The sequence below is a fragment of the Oncorhynchus kisutch genome, linkage group LG10 (genome assembly GCF_002021735.2).
Source record: "Oncorhynchus kisutch isolate 150728-3 linkage group LG10, Okis_V2, whole genome shotgun sequence".
Taxonomy (NCBI): domain Eukaryota; kingdom Metazoa; phylum Chordata; class Actinopteri; order Salmoniformes; family Salmonidae; genus Oncorhynchus; species Oncorhynchus kisutch.
Window position 1 is genome coordinate 14,037,507 of NC_034183.2, and position 21,448 is coordinate 14,058,954.

Here is a 21,448-nt window from a genome sequence, read left to right on the forward strand (position 1 = left end):
TCAATACAGGCTACTGTTTGGCCATTGCCTACACCAAATAAATCAAGGATCACAGTATAAAACAACAGTGACCATCTCTTGTTAAGACCAAACGTAAGAGAGGGAACAATGGCTAAGCATGGTCTTAAACTTGCAGTGCTCCTCTCCCCAAATGAACAGCATAACTCATAACACACAGCTGTCTCTGTGGGTTGCTACAGTATATTGAGTAGAACGTCATTAGATATAGTCTCAAGTATTTTGTTATATTTTTTAAGAGCAACGGGGCTGGCAGGTAGGATTTCGTTTCTCCATGTCTCTTGCCCACACTCCAGTACAGTAGGTGGCGGTAATGCACTGTAACATTGGATGCCAACCGCCGATAAACCCCACCGAAGAATAAGTTAAGTACAAGGACAAGAGGCCGATCCTTTGCGTTGCGATGGGATTGGTGGGAGCAATCTGGGGAGATTCAGCAGTTACCCCCTCCCCTCGCAGATCATCCATTACACTGACTGGTAAGGCATGGCCACTGTCATTATAACCTCATCTGATTGATATATATCTACGAATTCCGCAGGCCACAGCCTACATCGCAATATTCACTGTGCTGTGTATCCCATCCACGCCATATTCTTGTCACCTCTGAACGACACTGTAGGCTACCTTTTGTGCACCTAGAAAGACTTCCGCCACATTGCATATCGGACATCTGTTTGCGAAAGTAACTGTTAGCTAGTTATAGAAAGGTGGGATAGATATACTTGCCATTTGTTTACACTTTCCTCGAGTATTCGAGGTGAGTAAATATGCTATGTGTAGTTTGTCTCGTGATGTTTACTACAGTATCCAATGCCTTTTACTTAGTTGAGCGAACTATCAGTCGAGTTAGACCGGATGCCGTTAGTCTAAATGTGCTTATGGACATTATGCCTACGAGAGTGCTGTGCGGATAGGCCTGTTGACGATATAGATGTATCGTTTTTATAAGGTTTTAGTGCTCATTACACATCAGAAAATCCATGTATATCATTTTAGTGTGTTTTGGCTTCCATCGTGCATTTGAAATTGTAATAGCTAACGTTCTCTCTCCATGTTGTCTGGCGGTAGTGTTGGCTTGCTAGATTATTGTTTTGTGTCCTTTAGGTTTCTCCTCTGATGGGCTAGCCTACTGCAGGTTACTTACGCAAAAAGTGCAGTCTGCCAATTTCATAGCCCTCATGGATGAGGTGGCTGTCTATAGGCCTGTGTAATTGTCTAATCTATCAATCAAACCTTTTGAAAAATCATGTAATGTGATTAAGGTGCCTTGCAGAAATCAGACTAATTATTTGATGGGTGACAAGAGTATTCAATCGGCATTGTGTGTGTGGTGTGTGGCTGTCGTTCAAATCTTCTAGCCTTTCTGAACTAAACCAGGCGTTTCCGCTGGCTGTTGTGCAACCTGCCTCCTAGCAGACTAAACCAGACATTTTACATGGCCTCTGTTTGAACAGCTCCTCTATTTGGATGCAGTGAATGTCATACTTTGTCTGATAATTTTGTGTCAGATCATTTATCACTGAATTGTTGACTGGCTCGTCCCTCTCACTCTTGTCTAAAGCAGTGGGGTATAGCCATGTTGCGACTCCTAAGACACCAGGCTAGAGGGACGAGGAGCTGCCTCTGTGGCCAGAGGCGCTATGAGCATCACAAGCGCGTCATGGCCATCCGGCGTGAGGACATCAACGTGTGGGAGAGACGGGCGCCCCTGGCTCCGCGCCACGTTAAAGAGATCGTCCATGCTGGCCACAAGGTCCTCGTCCAGCCTTCCAACCGAAGAGCCATCCACGAGAATGTGAGTGAACACTGTTGTTGGTTAAAACATACACACATCCAATGGCTGGTGATCACTGCTGTTGAATAAACATGCTCACAGCCAATGGTTGGAGATCAAAGGAGGCCTATGTTCAGCAAAAATAGGAGAAAAAAACTGCACATTGTGATCTATAAATTAGGTTTATGTGATGTGTCTCTGGTTACTATAGGAGGACCTCCCCAATGTCTAGTAAACAACATGTAACATATTATTGTTCGAAATTAAGGTTAAGATAAAAGTATTTGACTATCAAAGGACTGCTGTTTGAACTTTTACGCAACTGAATAAAACAAAAGTGTATTGAATGACAAATTAAAAAATTTGGTTAGGTGTTGGCAACTGGCATTGGAAAAGGTCTTCTGAACTAGCTTCTAAACGATTTTGACCTTTTTGTATGTTTCATTTCAGTATTATGAGAAAGCGGGGGCCATCATTTCCGAGGACATTTCCGAGGCCTCGTTGATCATTGGCGTCAAGAGTCCTCCGGAGGAGAAACTTTACCCCAGAAAGACCTATGCCTTCTTCTCTCACACCATCAAAGCACAGGAAGCTAACATGGGTCTACTGGATGACCTGCTCAAAAAGGTAAGGCCGTTGTTGCTCTATCCAAGTACGACCTTAAACTAAGAGTCAGACAGTTGTTCTGGGTCAATGGGTATTGTTCCCTAGCCTAAACAAAAAGCATGTTCACATAATGGTTTGGATGCACCTGCTGTGCCTCATCCATTCATAGTGATGGGGGGGGGGGAATTTATGCAGTTATATATCAGGATATTATTTTTGACGATATCTTATGGTTTTGAAAATATTGCAATATTATTTTTGCGCTTGTTCTCTGTACCTGCACCAAAACTTCCTTTTTATAGCTTGTTCTCCATCTTCTTTTATAAATAGGGAGCCAATTTGTTTTCAACACTTTTTAAAACAATTTTCCATGACTGATCAAAACTTGTCTCTTGTCCCTCTGCAGTAGACATATGGTGAGCAATATGTTTGGAACATCGCATCTCAATAAAATCACAGTATCGAAACGCAATACGTATTGTGAGGTCCCTGGCAATTCCCAGTACTAGTTACTAGTACTAGTTCACATCCTCTGGTCTTTCTAGGAAGTGCGTCTCATCGACTATGAGAAGATGGTCGACGCCAATGGCTTCCGTATCGTGGCATTCGGACAGTGGGCTGGCGTTGCAGGTATACTTTTGTCCGACATCCCAAGAATACAGGTGACAGTCAGTCACCCGATGTGTTTCTAATTCCAAAGATCGTGTAGAACACCTCCATTTCTTTGGCCTCGTGCTTTTGCGTTGTTTACACACCAAACCTGTTCTCAGAGATGATTAGCTCTTGAGGTTCCACTAGTCCGTGCTGATCTTGGTAAATCTACATTTTGAATTGTTGTATTGCTGTCCTCAGGGCACCATTGTAAATAATAAAATATTAACACTAGTTGAATTTACACATTTTTCCCGTATCTATCCCTATTTTCAAATGCCCTTTTGTCCAACATCTATTATCAAAGCAGTGTTCCTACTTTGTTTCCCTTTTTCTATATTCTTCCTTACAGGAATGATCAATATATTGCATGGTTTGGGACTTCGTTTTCTGGCGTTGGGACACCACACTCCTTTTATGGTAAGGATTTGACCCAGTGGAGTCCATGTAATTTCAATGCTTCCTCCACTGAACCTCTGCCATCACTTCCTGTGTCACAGCACATCGGTATGGCCCATAACTACAGGAATGTCAGCCAGGCCATCCAGGCAGTGAGGGATTGTGGGTACGAGATCTCCATGGGCCTCATGCCCAAGTCCATCGGCCCAGTGACTTTTGTCTTCACCGGAACAGGCAATGTCTCCAAGGTAGGTAGACCTAGTGTAACCCAAGACAAACTAGGACTAAACCATCATCAAACACAACCTGTTCATACAAGTAGATAAAGGTGTTAGGAAGGTCAAGTGATAAGTGAATTCTACAACATGGGAATTTATACCTTATCTTCAACTACTTTGTCCTATAATGTAGGGTGCACAAGATATCATCAATGAGCTTCCTGTAGAATACGTGGAGCCTCATGAGCTGAAAGATGTGTCTCAAACTGGAGGTACTACATCCCCATTTCTGATAGGGTGCATTTGCATATTCTATATTTCATGCATATGATATGTATTATCATATTAATGTATGTGTTCTGTTTAATGTTCACTGTGTGACACTGCTATCTCCGTCTCTCTGGTTTCAGACATGTCCCGAGTGTACGCCACCGTTCTGAGTCGTCACCACCATCTGATGAGGAAGAGTGATGGTGTTTATGACCCCCTGGAGTACGAGTATCACCCGGAACTGTACACATCGCACTTTAGAACCAGTGTGAGTCTGCTTCTGCCTTTCCCTCTGTTGCAACCAGTTCAATAAGTTCACCTGTTCCTGCTGCTCAGCCAGGAGCTGCGAGTCCTTTGACACAGCCACACTGGTCTGTCTGAAGCCTGAGCTGATTGGCTCACTAAGCACTCATAGGGGAAATGGGGGGCCCAGCATTTTCTCCTATTGCAAAACACAGGTTATATTGGCTTATAGTCTGTCAGTGGGTGACCACCCTGAACAAGCTGAGATGTCAAATATGATTATGTAGATGGTAGGTTGTGGAACTGGGTTTGTTAATGTCTTGTCAATATGTTTTGCAGATATGTGGAAGACTAGTTGTCAGTGGTGGTAGAATTGGTTTAGGTTGATGTGGTAGCAGCTGTGGCAACAGCCATAGCGGAGGCGGCCATAGTGGTAGCGGCGGCAGTGTGGGAGAAGTAGTGGAAACAATTGCATTGACAATGACTCTGCCTACTTTTTGTCCTCCTGGCCTCAGGTGGCGCCCTACACCACGTGCCTGATCAACGGCATCTACTGGGACCCCCAGACACCGCGGCTCCTCAGGCGGCTGGACGCCCAGAGGCTCCTGACGCACGTCAAGCCCTCCGCCGCCGCTACGGAGGGATGGCCAGAGCTACCACACAAGTAAGTTCCAGGTAATCAGCTGAACAATTGGATTTGCGATAAGGACGGGGACTATCTCAGTCAGAAGCCCGCTATAGGTGTTTGCGGTCAAAAGTCAATGCTTATCTTCAATAATGTTTACGTTCTATGGGAGCTCAACCAAAGAGTGTGGAGTGCAGTCACCGTGACCTGACTGGCTGATTAAATCTGATATGGACTCTACCTCTTTTCTTATCTTCCCTCATTACTTCCTGTCTTTCTTTTTCCTCAGGCTCCTGGCGATCTGTGACATATCTGCCGACATGGGCGGCTCTATTGAGTTCATGACTGAGTGCACCTCCATCGATAAGCCCTTCTGTATGTACGATGCGGACCAGCACATAGACCACGACAGGTACACACCAGGGGAGAATGACTGCCCCCTCTCATTGACGCCATGGAAGTTAAAGGCCGACCGCGGTACATTTATAGTGAAGGGGAAAATGGCAATCTTCGTGTGGATTTTAATTTAAATTTTTGAAGACAATCGTGGTACAAATAATTGCTTCTAATACACCAGATGTATGTCCTTGAACATGTGTGTGTGTGTGTGTATGTATGTGTGTGTGTGTGTGTCGGCCTTCAACTTGTTACTCAGTAAGATGGGGCAGCACAGCCCTTCCTGGAGTAGCTCAAACTGCATGTTAGGTCTCCATGAAAGGCCATCTTAAGACTTAATTTGGCTTCAATGCACTATTGAGTCTTCACATAGGAATGAATGTCCTGTGATCGATGGCATTGTCCATTCACATACAGTCATTGGTACAAACACCCATACATAATGTACTCCCACCAGGCCTTGCATATTATCTGATCTTCTTTGATTGTGTCTTTGTCTTTCCAGCGTGGAGGGCACAGGTATCCTCATGTGCTCTATTGATAACCTTCCTGCCCAGCTCCCCATTGAAGCCACTGAGTATTTCGGAGACCGCCTCTTTCCCTACATTTGGGAGATGGTAAGGTGCACTGCTCCGTTAGTTTGTTTGGGGAGAGGGTTGTCTAAGTGTGGAATGCAGCCATGCAAGCACACAACAGCATCTCAGGTTAAGCTTGTCCGTTCCAGCTTACCGCACTGTAGCTGCCACTGATTACTTGTCGCTAGTTACCACGGCCACAAAAATGTAAATGGTCTGTATTGTAAAAGTGTATGAAAACAAAAATGTGCTTTTTTTGTTCTTAATTTAAGGTTAGTCATAAGGTAAGCAGTGTGGTTTACGTTAGGGTTGGTTTTGGGTTTAAAATCAGATTTGAAGAAGAAATTGTAGAAATAGGCAGGGTTTAGCCATAATTCAGACTTTGTGGCTGTGGTAACTAGTGACGACCCCACACTGTAGCTGCCACTGCTTGCCAGTGATGGCTGCTTATGGGGAATTCTGTTCTTTGCAGAATTAACTACTTCCCGGTTCTGTCTTCCTCAGCTGCCCTCCGATGCCACCAGGCCTCTTGAAGAAGAGGACTTCTCACCTCAAGTTAGGGATGTGAGTATCACACACACACATCCCTCTTACGCAATAATTTTTGCATCATGAACGAAAAGGCTATGGTCTTGAAACCTAGATGCAGCTTTACCGGTAACTAGTTATGAAATGATTTGCTCTTGCATTGTGATAATAGCTAACCAAGATCTTGTTGTTGGCTGCGTTGTGTGTTTTACGCTGAAGTATGTTGATTTCAGGAGAGTTTACAATCTGTATACATGTTTTTCATTTGACTTTTGGACTACAGTTGTCATGTGATGCGCAATAGACACTGACTTGTTTTGTCAGACATTTATGTTTGTCAGTTATGGCATATTTGTACATTTAAATGTATTTTTAAAGACATTGGACTTTTACATTTGTTGTTAATCTTTCCTCCATTGAAGGCTGTGATAACGTCAGAAGGAAAGCTTACCCCAAAGTTTGAATACATTGAAGACCTTCGTGAACGAAGGTAAGATTGCATGTCAATATATCTAGTGATTTGTGTGTTTTCAGGATGATTTTGTGTGACTGTTATAACAAAACAGATTTTACTGTTGAAGCCCTTGAGATTTGAATGTGCTTTCTTTAATGTTATAACAGTTAAACAGCATTTATGTTATCTATATAATAACTGATCTGAGAATGCAGTTTCTGCACAATTGTATGCTAGTTTGGTAAGCTTCATGTTGTTGGCTTTGTGTTTTCCAATAAATAAATCTGAAATTGCTTTGGTAAATATGCTTGTCACATGGAGGTAATGGTGCCATCTCTAAAGATTCCTTTACAGGTAAAACATTCAGTAGGTGTCAAATTTGACATCTGCTACAAACTGTAGTCTATGACCTAGCATTAGCATAGCATACCTAGTGAGCAGCATAATAGACGCATTATGTGCTTAATAGCTGCTATTTGTAGCTTTTCCCCTCCCTCATTGTCGAGCTCAGGCTTTAGGGTATAATGTCTTCCACCCAGCAGGGAAAGCTCTATCTTGCCCCAGACTCAGGGCATTTCGCTACAGGCCATCAGGTGCCGTCTGCCGGAGTTTCCACTAACCCTCACCTTGTTGTTCCGTCCTTGCACAGTGCTCTCACGGTGTGCTGGTGTGTGCCAGTCTACCCCCGCCCTAACACCTTGCATGGCTAACATGCCATCGCCTCTGCCGTCCCTTCTACTGCGGTGCAGGAGTTCTCTCTCACTGAGGGGCTCTTTCGTGGGTAGACAAGTCTCTTCTCATTCTAAAACACCCCCCTCTGTCCTGTCCCTTCATTTTGTCATGCAAACAAGAAAATCATCCCATTTCTGTTCATTGTTCCCTCTGTTGTGAAATTTGAAAATCTTCCACCATCAATCATATTAACTTCAATGTTTTTAACCAAAATATTTGTTTACTAATCAAATATAAACTTGCATGCAAAAAGAGGACTCTTATCTCCCTTGTTCTTTTCACATAGACTTTGCTTTCTTAAACATTGTAGCTCTTTTCTAAAGAAGCTTTCTTAGACTACTGTATTCATGTATTGTGCCCTTTTCAAGGTTGTCTTAACAAGTAGCTAGAGAAAGATGGTTTGCTCTGGTCTGAGAATTTGTTCATGGTTTGTCTTCACACTGACAGTTTGACCCTGACTGAACCATGACCCAGATGAGCACCTTGTGTTCAAAATTATCACTCAAAGGCCACCACGCTCAAGCCTCTTCAAGCATGGTCAATCCTGGAGAGAGAGTACAACTAGAAATGGTGGCAATCCCTTCTTCATAATGATGATACTAAGAGCAAGGCTTCCGTTTCATACCATTTTGAGTGGTTTTTGGTTGATGCGTTGACCTTACACATTCACCTCTCTAGACAAGCCATGTCTCAGGATCTTAAGTCTTCGAATCCCTCTGATTGGGTATTGCTCTTAAGATATGTACACTTGAGGCAAATAGGCTCCTGAGGGGAATCCCCCGTCTATTTTTTAATTAGAGGCCACCCCCTCCATTGTCAGTGGATGGCTTGCCGGACCTCGTGCTGGCTCTATGTACTCTTGTGCACATGTACAGTGTCACGTCCAATTAGGCTGAGGCTGCCAATTGGATTCTGTGGGGGAGGGGGTATTGGGGGAGAGAGTGCTGCTGATTCTGCAGGTCACTGATAGAAGAGGCTGCCATGGTGACCTTTGGACTGTACGGTGGCCAGTAGTGGAATCATCCGGTTTTAATTTAAATTTCATGTCTGTGTTTGAATCACATTTTGCTGTGTGTTTGCTGATCACCCTGTTTTTTAAAATTTAAATACATTTCATTGATTGAATCCCATTTTAGTTTTGATTTTAATATACTTCACCACAGTGCATCAGCTTGGTTTACAAAAATCTTAGTCTTTCATTTTTAGTGTGTGATGTGGTTGGGGGAACTCCCTCTTGTAATGTTTTGTCGTAGTAATTTCTTACAAGGATGCAATTAAAACTGTGGATTTATATTAAATTAATTGTATTGCCCACCCACATCCCCATCTCTGCTTGGTAAGCATATCACTGGTTCTAACTGAGCAAGATTGCTTCAGCTAATCATTATGTGTGTGTGAGAAAGAAACTCTGTCTGTGATGACTTTATTCTGTGCTCACACTGTATAACCCCACATCCCCTCAGTGAGCAAGCCAAGATCATGAAGAGGAGTGGAATGAAGCGAGTGCTACTACTGGGTTCTGGTTATGTGTCGGGCCCTGTCATTGAGTACCTCACCCGGGACCCAGGGACTCAAATCACTGTTGGTAAGCCTCTGAAAAGGACATTTTACACTGTTCCCACTATATTCACAAATACCCAGCTGATGATGAATTAATTATTTAAATGTTTAACTGGATGCAATCTATTGTGTGTACATCTCCAATTACTTAATTAAATGTAAGGGGTGCCTCAGGGCTCAAGCCCTGGCCCATTTTTCTTTTTTTTTTTCAGCTTTAAATTTCACTCATCTTTCACCCCTCCCATCTATCTCACAGCTGTTGTCCATGTCTTGTGTTTTAGCATCAGTGTTGTTGACCCAGGCAGAGGAGCTGGCAGGGAAATACCCCAACACGATCCCTGTCATGCTGGATGTCACCAGTCAGGAGGGCCATCTGGAGTCCCTGGTCAAAGACCATGACCTAGTCATTAGGTACACACACACACACACACCTGAGGTGAATGTGCAGTGAGTGTGTCATTGTCACATGTACTGTGCTGTTTATGCCCTCAGTATGCTGCCGTACGGGTATCATCCTGTGATCGCCAAACACTGCATCAACAAGAAGGTAAACATGGTGACAGCCAGCTACCTGAGTCCAGCCATGAAGGACCTCCAACAGAGGTAGGGGAGAAGAGGAGATTCCTCTGGGTTTTAAAGTATGAGGGGTGGGGTGGGGTTAGGGGAAAACATATCTATGTAGAAGTGGAGATTTAATGGTAAAATGTTTTTATCTTGTCTTGATGCTAACCGTGGGCTATTTGATACACAGTTGACATAATGTAAACTACAGGCAGGCAGGCACCAAGACACTTGACCTAATTACTTGGCATGGCATTAGCCCGGATAAGCTAGTAGTCAAGTGTATTGGCTCCATGTGGGGCCGGTGTGGCTGAATGGGTTTTTTGTGTGTGTTTCCCTCCAGTGCTGAGGAAGCTGGCATCACCATAGTGAATGAGATGGGCCTGGACCCTGGCATCGACCACATGCTGGCTATGGAGTGCATCGACCAAGCCAAGGCGGACGGCTGCACTGTAAGTGAAACGTGAGGAAGATTGTGACAGAAGCTATACGTTTGAGTGATTTGTGATTTTGAGAGGAAGTGTTTGGGTGATTGTGGGGCTGTACATAATGATTGATTGAGCGTATGTCGAAGAGATGACTGGCATTTTGTCTGTTTCCTTGGCAGCATTATTGATTGCGGGCCCAACAGATTGAAACGGTGTCTTTGATTTGTACATTGTTTGATGTAAATATGACTGTGTTGACAACATTGGGTAGATGTCTATGTGTAAATTGTTGTAAAGCCATTTACGTGTATCTCCTTAGATTGAGTCATACAGTTCATTCTGTGGTGGACTCCCTGCACCAGAATGCTCAGACAATCCTCTGCGCTACAAATTCAGCTGGAGTCCATATGGAGTCCTCCTCAATACCATCAGCCCTGCCATCTTCCTCAAGGACAACGAGGTACAGTGGCCATCTAGCATCAGCATATCCTCCCCAAAAACTTAACCTGAACCATAAGGGTTAGTGACGCAAAGCTGACCTTAGATCAGTGTTCTGGGGTAACTTCATCCTCTGTTCCCAGGTGGTGAGCATCCCAGCGGGCGGCACTCTGATGGAATCCACGGCTCCCATGGACTTCTTGCCCGGCTTCAACCTGGAGGGCTTCCCCAACCGCGACAGCACCAAATACTCAGAACAGTACGGCATCGAGTCAGCCCACACACTCATCAGAGGAACACTCCGCTTCAAGGTAGGTACTGCCACTGACCTTTACAACAATGTGGTTCTAATTGGATGGAGCATGGTGCTGCTAACAACATTGCAAAACTGCTATTCTTTCCTCCTGTCTGATTCAGTGGTCAGTAAATTCTGTGTCTTGTCCACCAGGGTTTCTCCGAGGCCATGAGTGGCTTTGTGAAGCTGGGTCTGATCAACACTGACCCCTGCCCCATGCTGAAGCACACCTCCGCTCCTGTCTCCTGGGTAAGAATCCTGTTTATAACAACTTTATTACCAGCTCATGCCTCTTGGGCGGTTCTTTACCTATATTCTGTCTTTTCCCTGTACAACAGAAAGAGCTGCTGTGTAACCAGATTGGCCTGCACCCCTCCACCTCGGACAAGGCCTTCGAGGGAGCTGTTTACGACCGCATCGGCCAAGACCCCTTCAAAATGGAAACACTCAAATGGTGAGGCCCTTGTCCTAACCACAGCCATACACTGTATATGCATGACATCCATATCATCACACATCCCCTAGATACTACACATCCCCTACCCCCCCTAGATACTACACATGCCCTACCCCCCCTAGATAGTACACATGCCCTACCCCCCCTAGATACTACACATGCCCTACCCCCCTCAATACTACACATGCCCTACCCCCCTTGATACTACACATGCCCTACCCCCCTCGATACTATACATCCCCTAACCCCCCTAGATACTACACATGCCGTACCCCCCTAGATACTACACATGCCCTACCCCCCCTAGATACTACACATGCCCTACCCCCCTAGATACTACACATGCCCTCCCCCCCTAGATACTACACATGCCCTACCCCCCCCTAGATACTACACATGCCCTACCCCCCCTAGATACTACACATGCCCTACCCCCCCTAGATACTACACATGCCCTACCCCCCCCCCCTAGATACTACACATGCCCTACCCCCACCCCTAGATACTACACATGCCCTACCCCCACCCCTAGATACTACACATGCCCTACCCCCACCCCTAGATACTACACATGCCCTACCCCCACCCCTAGATACTACACATGCCCTACCCCCCCCTAGATACTACACATGCCCTACCCCCCCCTAGATCCTACACATGCCCTACCCCCCCCTAGATACTACACATGCCCTACCCCCCCTAGATACTACACATGCCCTACCCCCCCTAGATACTACACATGCCCTACCCCCCCTAGATACTACACATGCCCTACCCCCCTAGATACTACACATGCCCTACCCCCCCCCTAGATACTACACATGCCCTACCCCCCCCCCCCCTAGATACTACACATGCCCCCCCCCCCCCACCCTAGATACTACACATGCCCTACCCACACCCCCCCCCCTAGATACTACACATGCCCTACCCCCCCCCCCCTAGATACTACACATGCCCTACCCCCCCCCCCTAGATACTACACATGCCCTACCCCCCCCCCCTAGATACTACACATGCCCTACCCCCCCCCCCCCTAGATACTACACATGCCCTACCCCCCCCCCCCCTAGATACTACACATGCCCTACCCCCCCCCCCCTAGATACTACACATGCCCTACCCCCCCCCCCCCCTAGATACTACACATGCCCTACCCCCCCCCCCCTAGATACTACACATGCCCTACCCCCCCTAGATACTACACATGCCCTACCCCCCTAGATCCTACACATGCCCTACCCCCCCCCCCTAGATACTACACATGCCCTACCCCCCCCCTAGATACTACACATGCCCTACCCCCCCCCCTAGATACTACACATGCCCTACCCCCCCTAGATACTACACATGCCCTACCCCCCCCCCCTAGATACTACACATGCCCTGCCCCCCCCCCTAGATACTACACATGCCCTGCCCCCCCCCTAGATACTACACATGCCCCCCCCCCCCAGATACTACACATGCCCCCCCCCCCCTAGATACTACACATGCCCCCCCCCCTAGATACTACACATGCCCCCCCCCCCCTAGATACTACACATGCCCTGCCCCCCCCCTAGATACTACACATGCCCTGCCCCCCCCCCTAGATACTACACATGCCCTGCCCCCCCCCCTAGATACTACACATGCCCTGCCCCCCCCTAGATACTACACATGCCCTGCCCCCCCCCTAGATACTACACATGCCCCCCCCCCTAGATACTACACATGCCCCCCCCCCCCCCCAGATACTACACATGCCCTGCCCCCCCCCCTAGATACTACACATGCCCTGCCCCCCCCCCCCTAGATACTACACATGCCCTGCCCCCCCCCCTAGATACTACACATGCCCTGCCCCCCCCCCCCTAGATACTACACATGCCCTGCCCCCCCCCCTAGATACTACACATGCCCTGCCCCCCCCCCCCCCTAGATACTACACATGCCCTGCCCCCCCCCCCCTAGATACTACACATGCCCTGCCCCCCCCCCCCCTAGATACTACACATGCCCTGCCCGCCCCCCCTAGATACTACACATGCCCTGCCCCCCCCCCCTAGATACTACACATGCCCTGCCCATCCCCCCCCTAGATACTACACATGCCCTGCCCATCCCCCCCCCCCCTAGCTACTACACATGCCCTACCCCCCCCTAGATACTACACATGCCCCCCCCTAGATACTACACATGCCCTACCCCCTAGATACTACACATGCCCTACCTACCCCCCCACCCCCCCCTAGATACTACACATGCCCTACCCCCCCTAGGTGTACTACACATCCCTTAGGTACTACACATCCCCTACCCCCCTAGATACTTACACTACATGACCATCTCATTCCAAAATCATGGTCATTAATATGGAGTTGGTCCCCCCCTTTGCTGCTATAACAGCCTCCTCTCTTCTGGGAAGGCTTTCCACTAGATGTTGGAACATTGCTGCGGAGACTTGATTAACTTCAGCCACAAGAGAATTCGTGAGGTCGGGCACTGATTTTGGGATATTAGGCCTGGCTCACAGTCGGCCCAATTTATCCCAAAGGTGTTCGATGGCGTTAAGGTCAGCGCTCTGTACAGGCCAGTCAAGTTCTTACACACCGATCTCGACAAACCATTTCTGTATGGACCTCGATTTGTGCACAGGACATTGTTATGCTGAAACAGGAAAGGGCCTTCCGAAAAAACTGTTACCACACAGTTGGAGGCACAGAATTGTCTAAAATGTCATTGTATGCTGTAGCATTAAGTTTTCCCTTCAATTGGAACTAAAGGGCCTACCCCAAACCATGAAAAACAGCCCCAGACCATTATTCCACCTACACCAAACTTTATAGTTGGCACTATGCATTGGGGCACGTAGCGTTCTCCTAGCATTTGCCAAACTCAGATTCGTCAGTCGGACTGCCAGATGGTGAAGTGTGATTCATCACTCCAGAGAACGCGTTTCCACTGTTCGAGTCCAATGGCGGTGAGCTTTACACCACTCCAGCCAACACCTGGCAATACGCATGGTGATCTTAGGCTTGTGCGGCTGCTCGGACATGGAAATCCATTTCATGAAGCTCCCGACGAACAGTTCTTGTGCTGACGTTGCTTCCAGAGGCAATTTGGAACTCTGTAGTAAGTGTTGCAGACTATTTTTACGAGCTATGCGCTTGAGCACTCGCCGATCCCGTTCTGTGAGCTTGTGTGGCCTACCACTTTGCGGCTGAGCCGTTGTTGCTCCTAGATGTTTCCACTTCAAAATAATAGCGCTTACAGTTGAGCAGGGCAGAAATTTGACGAACTGACTTGTTGGCTGGTGCCACGTTGAAAGCCATTGAGCTCTTCAGTAAGGCCATTCTACTGCCAATGTTTGTCTATGACGATGGCAGTGTGCTCTATTTTATAAATCTGTCAGCAATTGGTGTGGTTGAAGTAGCTGAATCCACTCATTTGAAAGGGTGTTCACATACTTTTGTATATACCGTGTATCAGCCACTCCCCCCCCCCCCCCCCCCCCCCCCCCCATTGCATTGCCTTTTTAAATTGTTTAACTTGGGTCAAACGTTTCGGGTAGCCTTCCACAAGCTTCCCGCAATAAGTTGGGTGAATTTTGGGCCATTCTGACTGACAGAGCTGATGTAACTGAGTCAGGTTTGTAGGCCTCCTTGCTCACACACGCTTAATCAGTTCTGCCCACACATTTTCTGTAGGATTGAGGTCAGGACTTTGATGGCCACTCCAATACCTTGATATTGTTGTCCTTAAGCCATTTTGCCACAACTTTGGAAGTATGCTTGGGGTCATTGTCCATTTGGAAGATCCATTTGTGACCCAAGCTTCAACTTCCTGACTGTCTTGTGGATATATTGAAGCAACATCTCATAATCTTCCTGCCTCATGATGCCATCTATTTTGTGAAGTGCACCAGTCCCTCCTGCAGCAAAGCACCCTGACATGATGCTGCCACCCCCGTGCTTCACGGTTGGGATGGTGTTCTTCGGCTTGCAAGCCTCCCCCTTTTTCCTCCAAACAAAACAATGGTCATTATGGCCAAACAGTTCTATTTTTGTTTCATCAGACCAGAGGACATTTCTCCAAAAAGTACCACCTTTGTCCCCATGTGCAGTTGCAAACCGTAGTCTGGCTTTTTTTTATGGTGGTTTTGGAGCAGTGGCTTCTTCCTTGCTGAGTGGCCTTTCAGGTTAAGTCGAAAGAAGACTCATTTTACTGTGGATATGGATACTTTTGTACCTGTTTCATCCAGCATATTCACAAGGTCCTTTGCTGTTGTTCTGGGATTGATTTACACTTTTCACACCAAAGTACATTCATCTCTAGGAGACAGAACGCGTCTCCTTCCTGAGCGGCATGACAGCTGCGTGGTCTCATGGTGTTTATACTTGCGTACTATTGTTTGTACAAATGAACGTGGTACCTTCAGGCGTTTGGAATTTGCTCCCAAGGTAGGCCTTGAAATACATCCACAGGTACGCCTCCAATTGACTGAAATTATGTCAATTAGCTCATCAGAAGCTTCCAAAGAAGCAATAGCAATAGTCCAAAAACAATAGTTTGTTAACAAATGTGTGGAGTGGTTGAAAAACGGGGTTTAATGACTCCAACCTAAGTGTTTGTAAACTGACTTCAACTATATCAGCTCCTAGATACTACACATCCCTTACACCCCCTAGATACTTATCAGCTCCTAGTCCCCTAGATACTACACATCCCTTACACCCCTAGATACTTATCAGCTCCTCGTCCCCTAGATACTACACAACCCTTACCCCCCCTAGATACTTATCAGCCCCTAGTCCCCTAGATACTACACATCCCTTACGTCCCCTAGATACTACACATCCCTTACGTCCCCTAGATACTACATCCTTACCCCCCCTGAATACTTATCAGCCCCTAGTCCTCTAGATACTACACATCCCTTACCCCCCCTAGATACTTATCAGCCCCTAGTCCTCTAGATACTACACATCCCTTATCAGCCCCTAGTCCCCTAGATACTTATCAGCCTCTAGTCCCCTAGATACTACACATCCTTTACCCCCCCCTAGATACTTCAGGTAGATATAGGATTCAGTAAGCATATTGGTATAGCCTGATGGGTTAGTTGCATGGACTTTGTACTCATATCTTTGCCATTATAGTTCTTAATTGTGTGTGTGTTCAGGTTTGGGATGCTGAGTAAGGAGGCTGTTCCCCATGCAGAGACTGTGCTGGCATCACTGGCTAAGCACTTAGAGGCCAGGCTCTCCTTTGGTAAGAGAAGAAATGTCACTACTACCTTTACCCAATTTAGATTTTTTTTTTCCAGTTGGTCTCTTGACCAATCACATCAGCTCTGAGAAATATCTGATGTGATTGGTCAAAATTAGTGTAAAAAATATTACAATTGGGCCGTCTGTGTAAACACAGCCATAGTAATTATTTCTCTCTACTTTCTATTACTGTGTCCTTTATCCTCTCCTTCAGATGAAGGCGAGCGGGACATGATTATCATGAGGAACGACGTGGGCCTGCGTCACTCTACAGGGGAGCTGGAGACCAAGCACATCAGCCTGGTGGTCTACGGAGACCCCAACGGCTACTCTGCCATGGCCAAGACCGTGGGTTATCCTGCAGCCATCGCTGCTCGCATGGTGCTGGACGGTCAGTAGTGTATTATTCTTATTGCATGTGTCATGCCCGAGTTGTTGATTAGGCTTTACTGAGTATGACACACTTATTCCACCACCAGAGAACCTGTCATTTTGCTAAAGATAAATGTACAACCCTAACATGTAAGTTTGAACTGACTTTCAATCTGCAGGAGAAATCCGTACGAAGGGACTGGTGGTGCCAATGACTAAGGACATCTATGGACCGGCACTGAAGAGACTGCAGGAGGAGGGCCTCAAGTTCACCTCGAAAAGCACCATCCAAGAGTAGTAACTCATGAGTCATCGGCAGTGTCCCAATAGTGTTTGTTTCCTTTCCTGGCATCCTCCTCCATCTGCACTGATTCCCAAAAAAGACCCCACATTTTTTTATTCTTCATTTCAATTCTTTCAGAACAGTGCAGATAAAGGGAAGGAGATGAAGAAAGGAAGCTATTTTAGTCGTAACGCAACACCATGTGATATACAGCCAATCAGTGGCTGGGTACCAGGCCACAGAGAAACGGGATGCATCTCAATAGTCTCAAGTTACTTTCTTCGTTTGTCTCCTGTCCTTCATCTGTGCTGATCTGAGAAGGCAGGGTGGGGGAAGGCAATATGGTAGAAATCCTCAAGAGGACAGGATATGAGGGGAAGCAAGTTGTGGCTATTGAGATGCACCCTGAATTCTGGATGCTTTTGAAACAAGCAATCTACTTTGTCAAATAGTCTACTTTGTTAAATAGTTGTATGTGAACAGTCTTTTTTAATTAAGGCCGTACCATTCTTTACCTGGAGAACCACAACTCGTTATAACATAACGATCCTATAATCTGCACAGACCTGCACAGACCTTCTAAGCTAAAGCGTCTCGTCTGTCCATGACCGTAACGTATGCTTTTCCTGATGTTGGTCAGCTGCTGCACAGTTATGCTGATCTTTACATATTGATTTGGTTATCTGCTCATTGTAGATGACACTCAGACAATCAAGGTGCTAGAAATATCAGGAGTGAACGTGTACAGTACCTGCTTAAAAAAAGACCAGTGAATAAGTTTTTGAGTGAACAGCACTAATATAATACCGTAGCCTGGACAGCTTGCTCATAAGAACAAGTAGTTGTAGGAACTCACCAAGAGCCTCTGAATTAAAAAAAAAACTGTTTGACTTTTTTACTCAGTGACCTGCATCACCGGTCAACCATAGCTCATACCTACCATGTCTCATTTTCGGGCAATAGTTTTAAATCAATCTACTGTATTTGTGTACAACTAATTCTAAGTAGTGTGCAGATATATTTTAAGAACAAAAAAGATTTATGTTGAATCCTATTTAAAGATCCCAAACACTATTTGTTCAGTAAAATATCCAAGTGTATTTATTTTCTGGATTGGATATAAATGGTCTCCAGTGCTGCAACCTATTGTTTCTGCGTAATTACATGGTTGAAATGTAAGATTGGGATGCCTATTTGTTATCAATGCCTATTTAAGCAAATAGATTATATTGACCAATATAATCTATCATTCTATTGAAACAGATATACAAGTACACATATAGTCAGTGGCCAGTTTTAGGTACACCTATCTTTAAAAAAAAGTTTTTTAACCAGGTAGGCCAGTTGAGAACAAGTTCTCATTTACAGCTGTGACCTGCCCAAGATAAAGCAAAGCAGTGCGACAGAAACAAGAGTTACACATAAAATCAAGTACAGTCAATAACACTATACAGTGGGGCAAAAAAGTATTTGTCAGCCACCAATTGTGCAAGTTCTCCCACTTAAAAAGATGAGAGGCCTGTAATTTTCATCATAGGTACACTTCAACTATGACAGACAAAATGAGAAAAAAAATCCAGAAAATCACATTGTAGGATTTTTAATGAATTTTTTGCAAGTTATGGTGGAAAATAAGTATTTGGTCAATAACAAAAGTTTATCTCAATACTTTGTTGGCAATGACAGAGGTCAAACGTTTTCTCTAAGTCTTCACAAGGTTTTCACACACTTGCTGGTATTTTGGCCCATTCCTCCATGCAGATCTCCTCTAGAGCAGTGACGTTTCGAGGCTGTTGCTGGGCAACACGGACTTTCAACTCCCTCCAAATATATTCTATGGGGTTGAGATCTGGAGACTGGCTAGGCCACTACAGGACCTTGAAATGCTTCTTACGAAGCCACTCCTTCGTTGCCCGGGCGGTGTGCTTGGGATCATTGTCATGCTGAAAGACCCAGCCACGTTTAATCTTCAATGCCCTTGCTGATGGAAGGAGGTTTTCACTCAAAATCTCACGATACATGGCCCCATTCATTCTTTCCTTTACACGGATCAGTCGTCCTGGTCCCTTTGCAGAAAAACAGCCCCAAAGCATGATGTTTCCACCCCCATGCTTCACAGTAGGTATGGTGTTCTCTGGATGCAACTCAGCATTCTTTGTCCTCCAAACACGACGAGTTGAGTTTTTACCAAAAAGTTCTATTTTGGTTTCAACTGACCATATGACATTCTCCCAATCTTCTTCTGGATCATCCAAATGCTCTCTAGCAAACTTCAGACGGGCCTGGACATGTACTGGCTTAAGCAGGGGGACACGTCTGGCACTGCCACCAATTGGGCAAGTTCTCCCACTTTTATATATAGAAAAATCAATGTACAGTGTGTGGGAATGTAGGGAGGTAAGGCAATAGGCCATAGAGGGGAAATAATTACAATATAGTACTGGGTCAGACCCAGTTTTGCCTCCAGAACAAGCAGAATATTTCGGGGAATGGATTCTACAAGGTGTGGTGGTCAGACGCTCAATTGGTATCAAGGGACCTAACGTGTGCCAGGAAAACATTACCCACACCAGTACACCGCCACCAGCCTCTACTGTTGACACCAGGCTGGAAGGGGGCCATGGACCCATACTGCTTACACTAAATCCAGACTCTGCCATCAGTGTGACTCCTCAATTGACCAATGTTGGTGATTGGTCGTCTGCAGCAATACCTATCTGTGACAAGGACTGACGAGTTGTGCGTTCCGAGATGCCGTTCTGCACACCACTGTTATTTGCTAGTTTGTGTTGCTCGCTTGTTTGCTTGCATGATCTTTGCCATTCTCTTTTGACCTCTCACCAACGAGCTGTTTTTGCCTACAGGACTGCATGTTTTTTTGTTTGTCACACCATTCTGTCCGAGCTGACAAGGTACAAATCTGTCGTTCTGCCCCTGAACAGGCAGTTACCCCACTGTTCCCAGGCCGTCATTGAAAATAAGAATGTGTTCTTAACTGACTTGCCTGGTTAAATAAAGGTCAAATAAAAAAATAAAAAAAATAATAAAAAAATTATCTGTAAAAACCCTAGACACTGTTGCGTGAAAAGCCCAGGAGGCCGGCTGTTTCTGAGATACTGGAACCAGCGCGCCTGGCACCGGCGACCATACTATGCTCAAAGTTGCTTAGGTCACTTGTTTTGCTCATTCTAACATTCAATCGAACATTAACTGACTGCCTCAATGCCTGTCTGCCTGCTTTATAGCGCGTCACGTGGCCGTGGTTTGCTATGTCTGTAGAAATGTAAAACATTTGTGAACAGGGTGGTGTACCAAAAACTGTCCACTGAGTTTATATCTGCTCGCAGAACATATTGGGGTTTTCTTGTAAGATTAAACCCTTAGCAGTTGTTCCACCGTTTTGTTTATTTCATAGAAAAATAAAAGGAAAAGTGATGTGTGGAAGTTGTGTGGCTTTGATGAAATTGATTGGTGGCATTCATTCTCAAGTACCTACAGAACACGGAAGGTTGTGACTGCATTCAACATTTTATCTAAACTATTTTAATCTTGAATAAGGGGTTCATTTTCAGTTCATGTCTGTATTATTGTGGAGCAGCTTTTAACGTCCTTTCATTTCAAAAGTTTAACGGGTCAATCGTCATTTACTAACACTTTACATGGTTGTGGGAAATGTTTAAAGAACAAATATTCTTAAGAAAATGTAAATCCAATTTTCATTAGGATAAATTGCTTTCCTTAACATAAGCGTTAGGTAAGGTTTCTAAAGAGATTTATTTGACTTGACATGCAGCACCAATTACCAATAAGGTGTGCCTTTTGATATTTCTAAATATGCATCCATTGTGTTTCAATAGATATTACTGAGTCAACTCATAGCCTCTGAATAAACAATCAGCTTTTCCTTCCATTCAATGTAGGCCCGCCCATGCAAACTAGGCCACCAAGCCAGGGATAATTGGGCATGCAATTATTAAAAGTAAAAAAATGCAAATTAAGGTATGGATACAGCTGCTGGTCAAGACGGTGTCTGGACACTTGACCTATTTTCCCCTGAAAAGGCGCATTTCTTTTGGAGTCTTAGACGGGATTAGAACATGAAAATCAATTGGAATAACCAATTCTCCACAGGGATTATTCCATAACTCCATAGAGTCGCATCTCTGTCACCGGGAATCCATAATCCAATGTCTAAGATGGATCTGTTTCTTCAAGCCACCCGTTTGTCTTCTTCCAGCACATATTGTTTAACGGCTTATCGGGCCGAAAGGTCATTCTATCATAGCAAATGGCGGAAAACCATTCAA

General features: G+C 45.5%; 1 protein-coding gene across 4 annotated transcripts; it reads left to right on the plus strand.

Moving 5' to 3' along the window:
- Positions 1-370: 370 nt before the first annotated feature.
- On the plus strand, positions 371-20,585 carry aass (aminoadipate-semialdehyde synthase). 4 transcript variants are annotated; one of them, XM_020492344.2, is made up of 24 exons: positions 371-497; positions 1,583-1,816; positions 2,246-2,422; positions 2,947-3,031; positions 3,405-3,472; positions 3,553-3,699; positions 3,863-3,941; positions 4,080-4,207; positions 4,698-4,846; positions 5,097-5,219; positions 5,709-5,820; positions 6,283-6,342; positions 6,729-6,796; positions 8,956-9,077; positions 9,334-9,463; positions 9,545-9,655; positions 9,957-10,065; positions 10,361-10,501; positions 10,623-10,790; positions 10,928-11,023; positions 11,113-11,228; positions 16,399-16,487; positions 16,701-16,877; positions 17,038-20,579. In XM_020492344.2, exons 2-24 carry the CDS (start codon positions 1,598-1,600, stop codon positions 17,154-17,156), a joined length of 2,793 nt encoding a protein of 930 aa, XP_020347933.1. In that variant the 5' UTR covers positions 371-497; positions 1,583-1,597; the 3' UTR covers positions 17,157-20,579. The 4 variants fall into 4 exon arrangements, with proteins under 4 accessions (XP_020347933.1, XP_020347934.1, XP_020347931.1 ...); XM_020492345.2 differs by having other exon boundaries at positions 405-497; positions 1,586-1,816; XM_020492342.2 differs by lacking the exon at positions 371-497 and adding an exon at positions 606-778 and having other exon boundaries at positions 17,038-20,585.
- The last annotated feature ends 863 nt before the right edge of the window (positions 20,586-21,448 follow it).

Bases quoted from the DNA above. Each gene is read 5' to 3' on its own strand.
- aass (XM_020492344.2), top strand. From the start codon at position 1,598: ATGTTGCGACTCCTAAGACACCAGGCTAGAGGGACGAGGAGCTGCCTC. The intron at 6,343-6,728 runs GTGAGTATCACA...CCTCCATTGAAG, and splicing joins TCTCACCTCAAGTTAGGGAT to GCTGTGATAACGTCAGAAGG. The intron at 10,066-10,360 runs GTAAGTGAAACG...GTATCTCCTTAG, and splicing joins CCAAGGCGGACGGCTGCACT to ATTGAGTCATACAGTTCATT.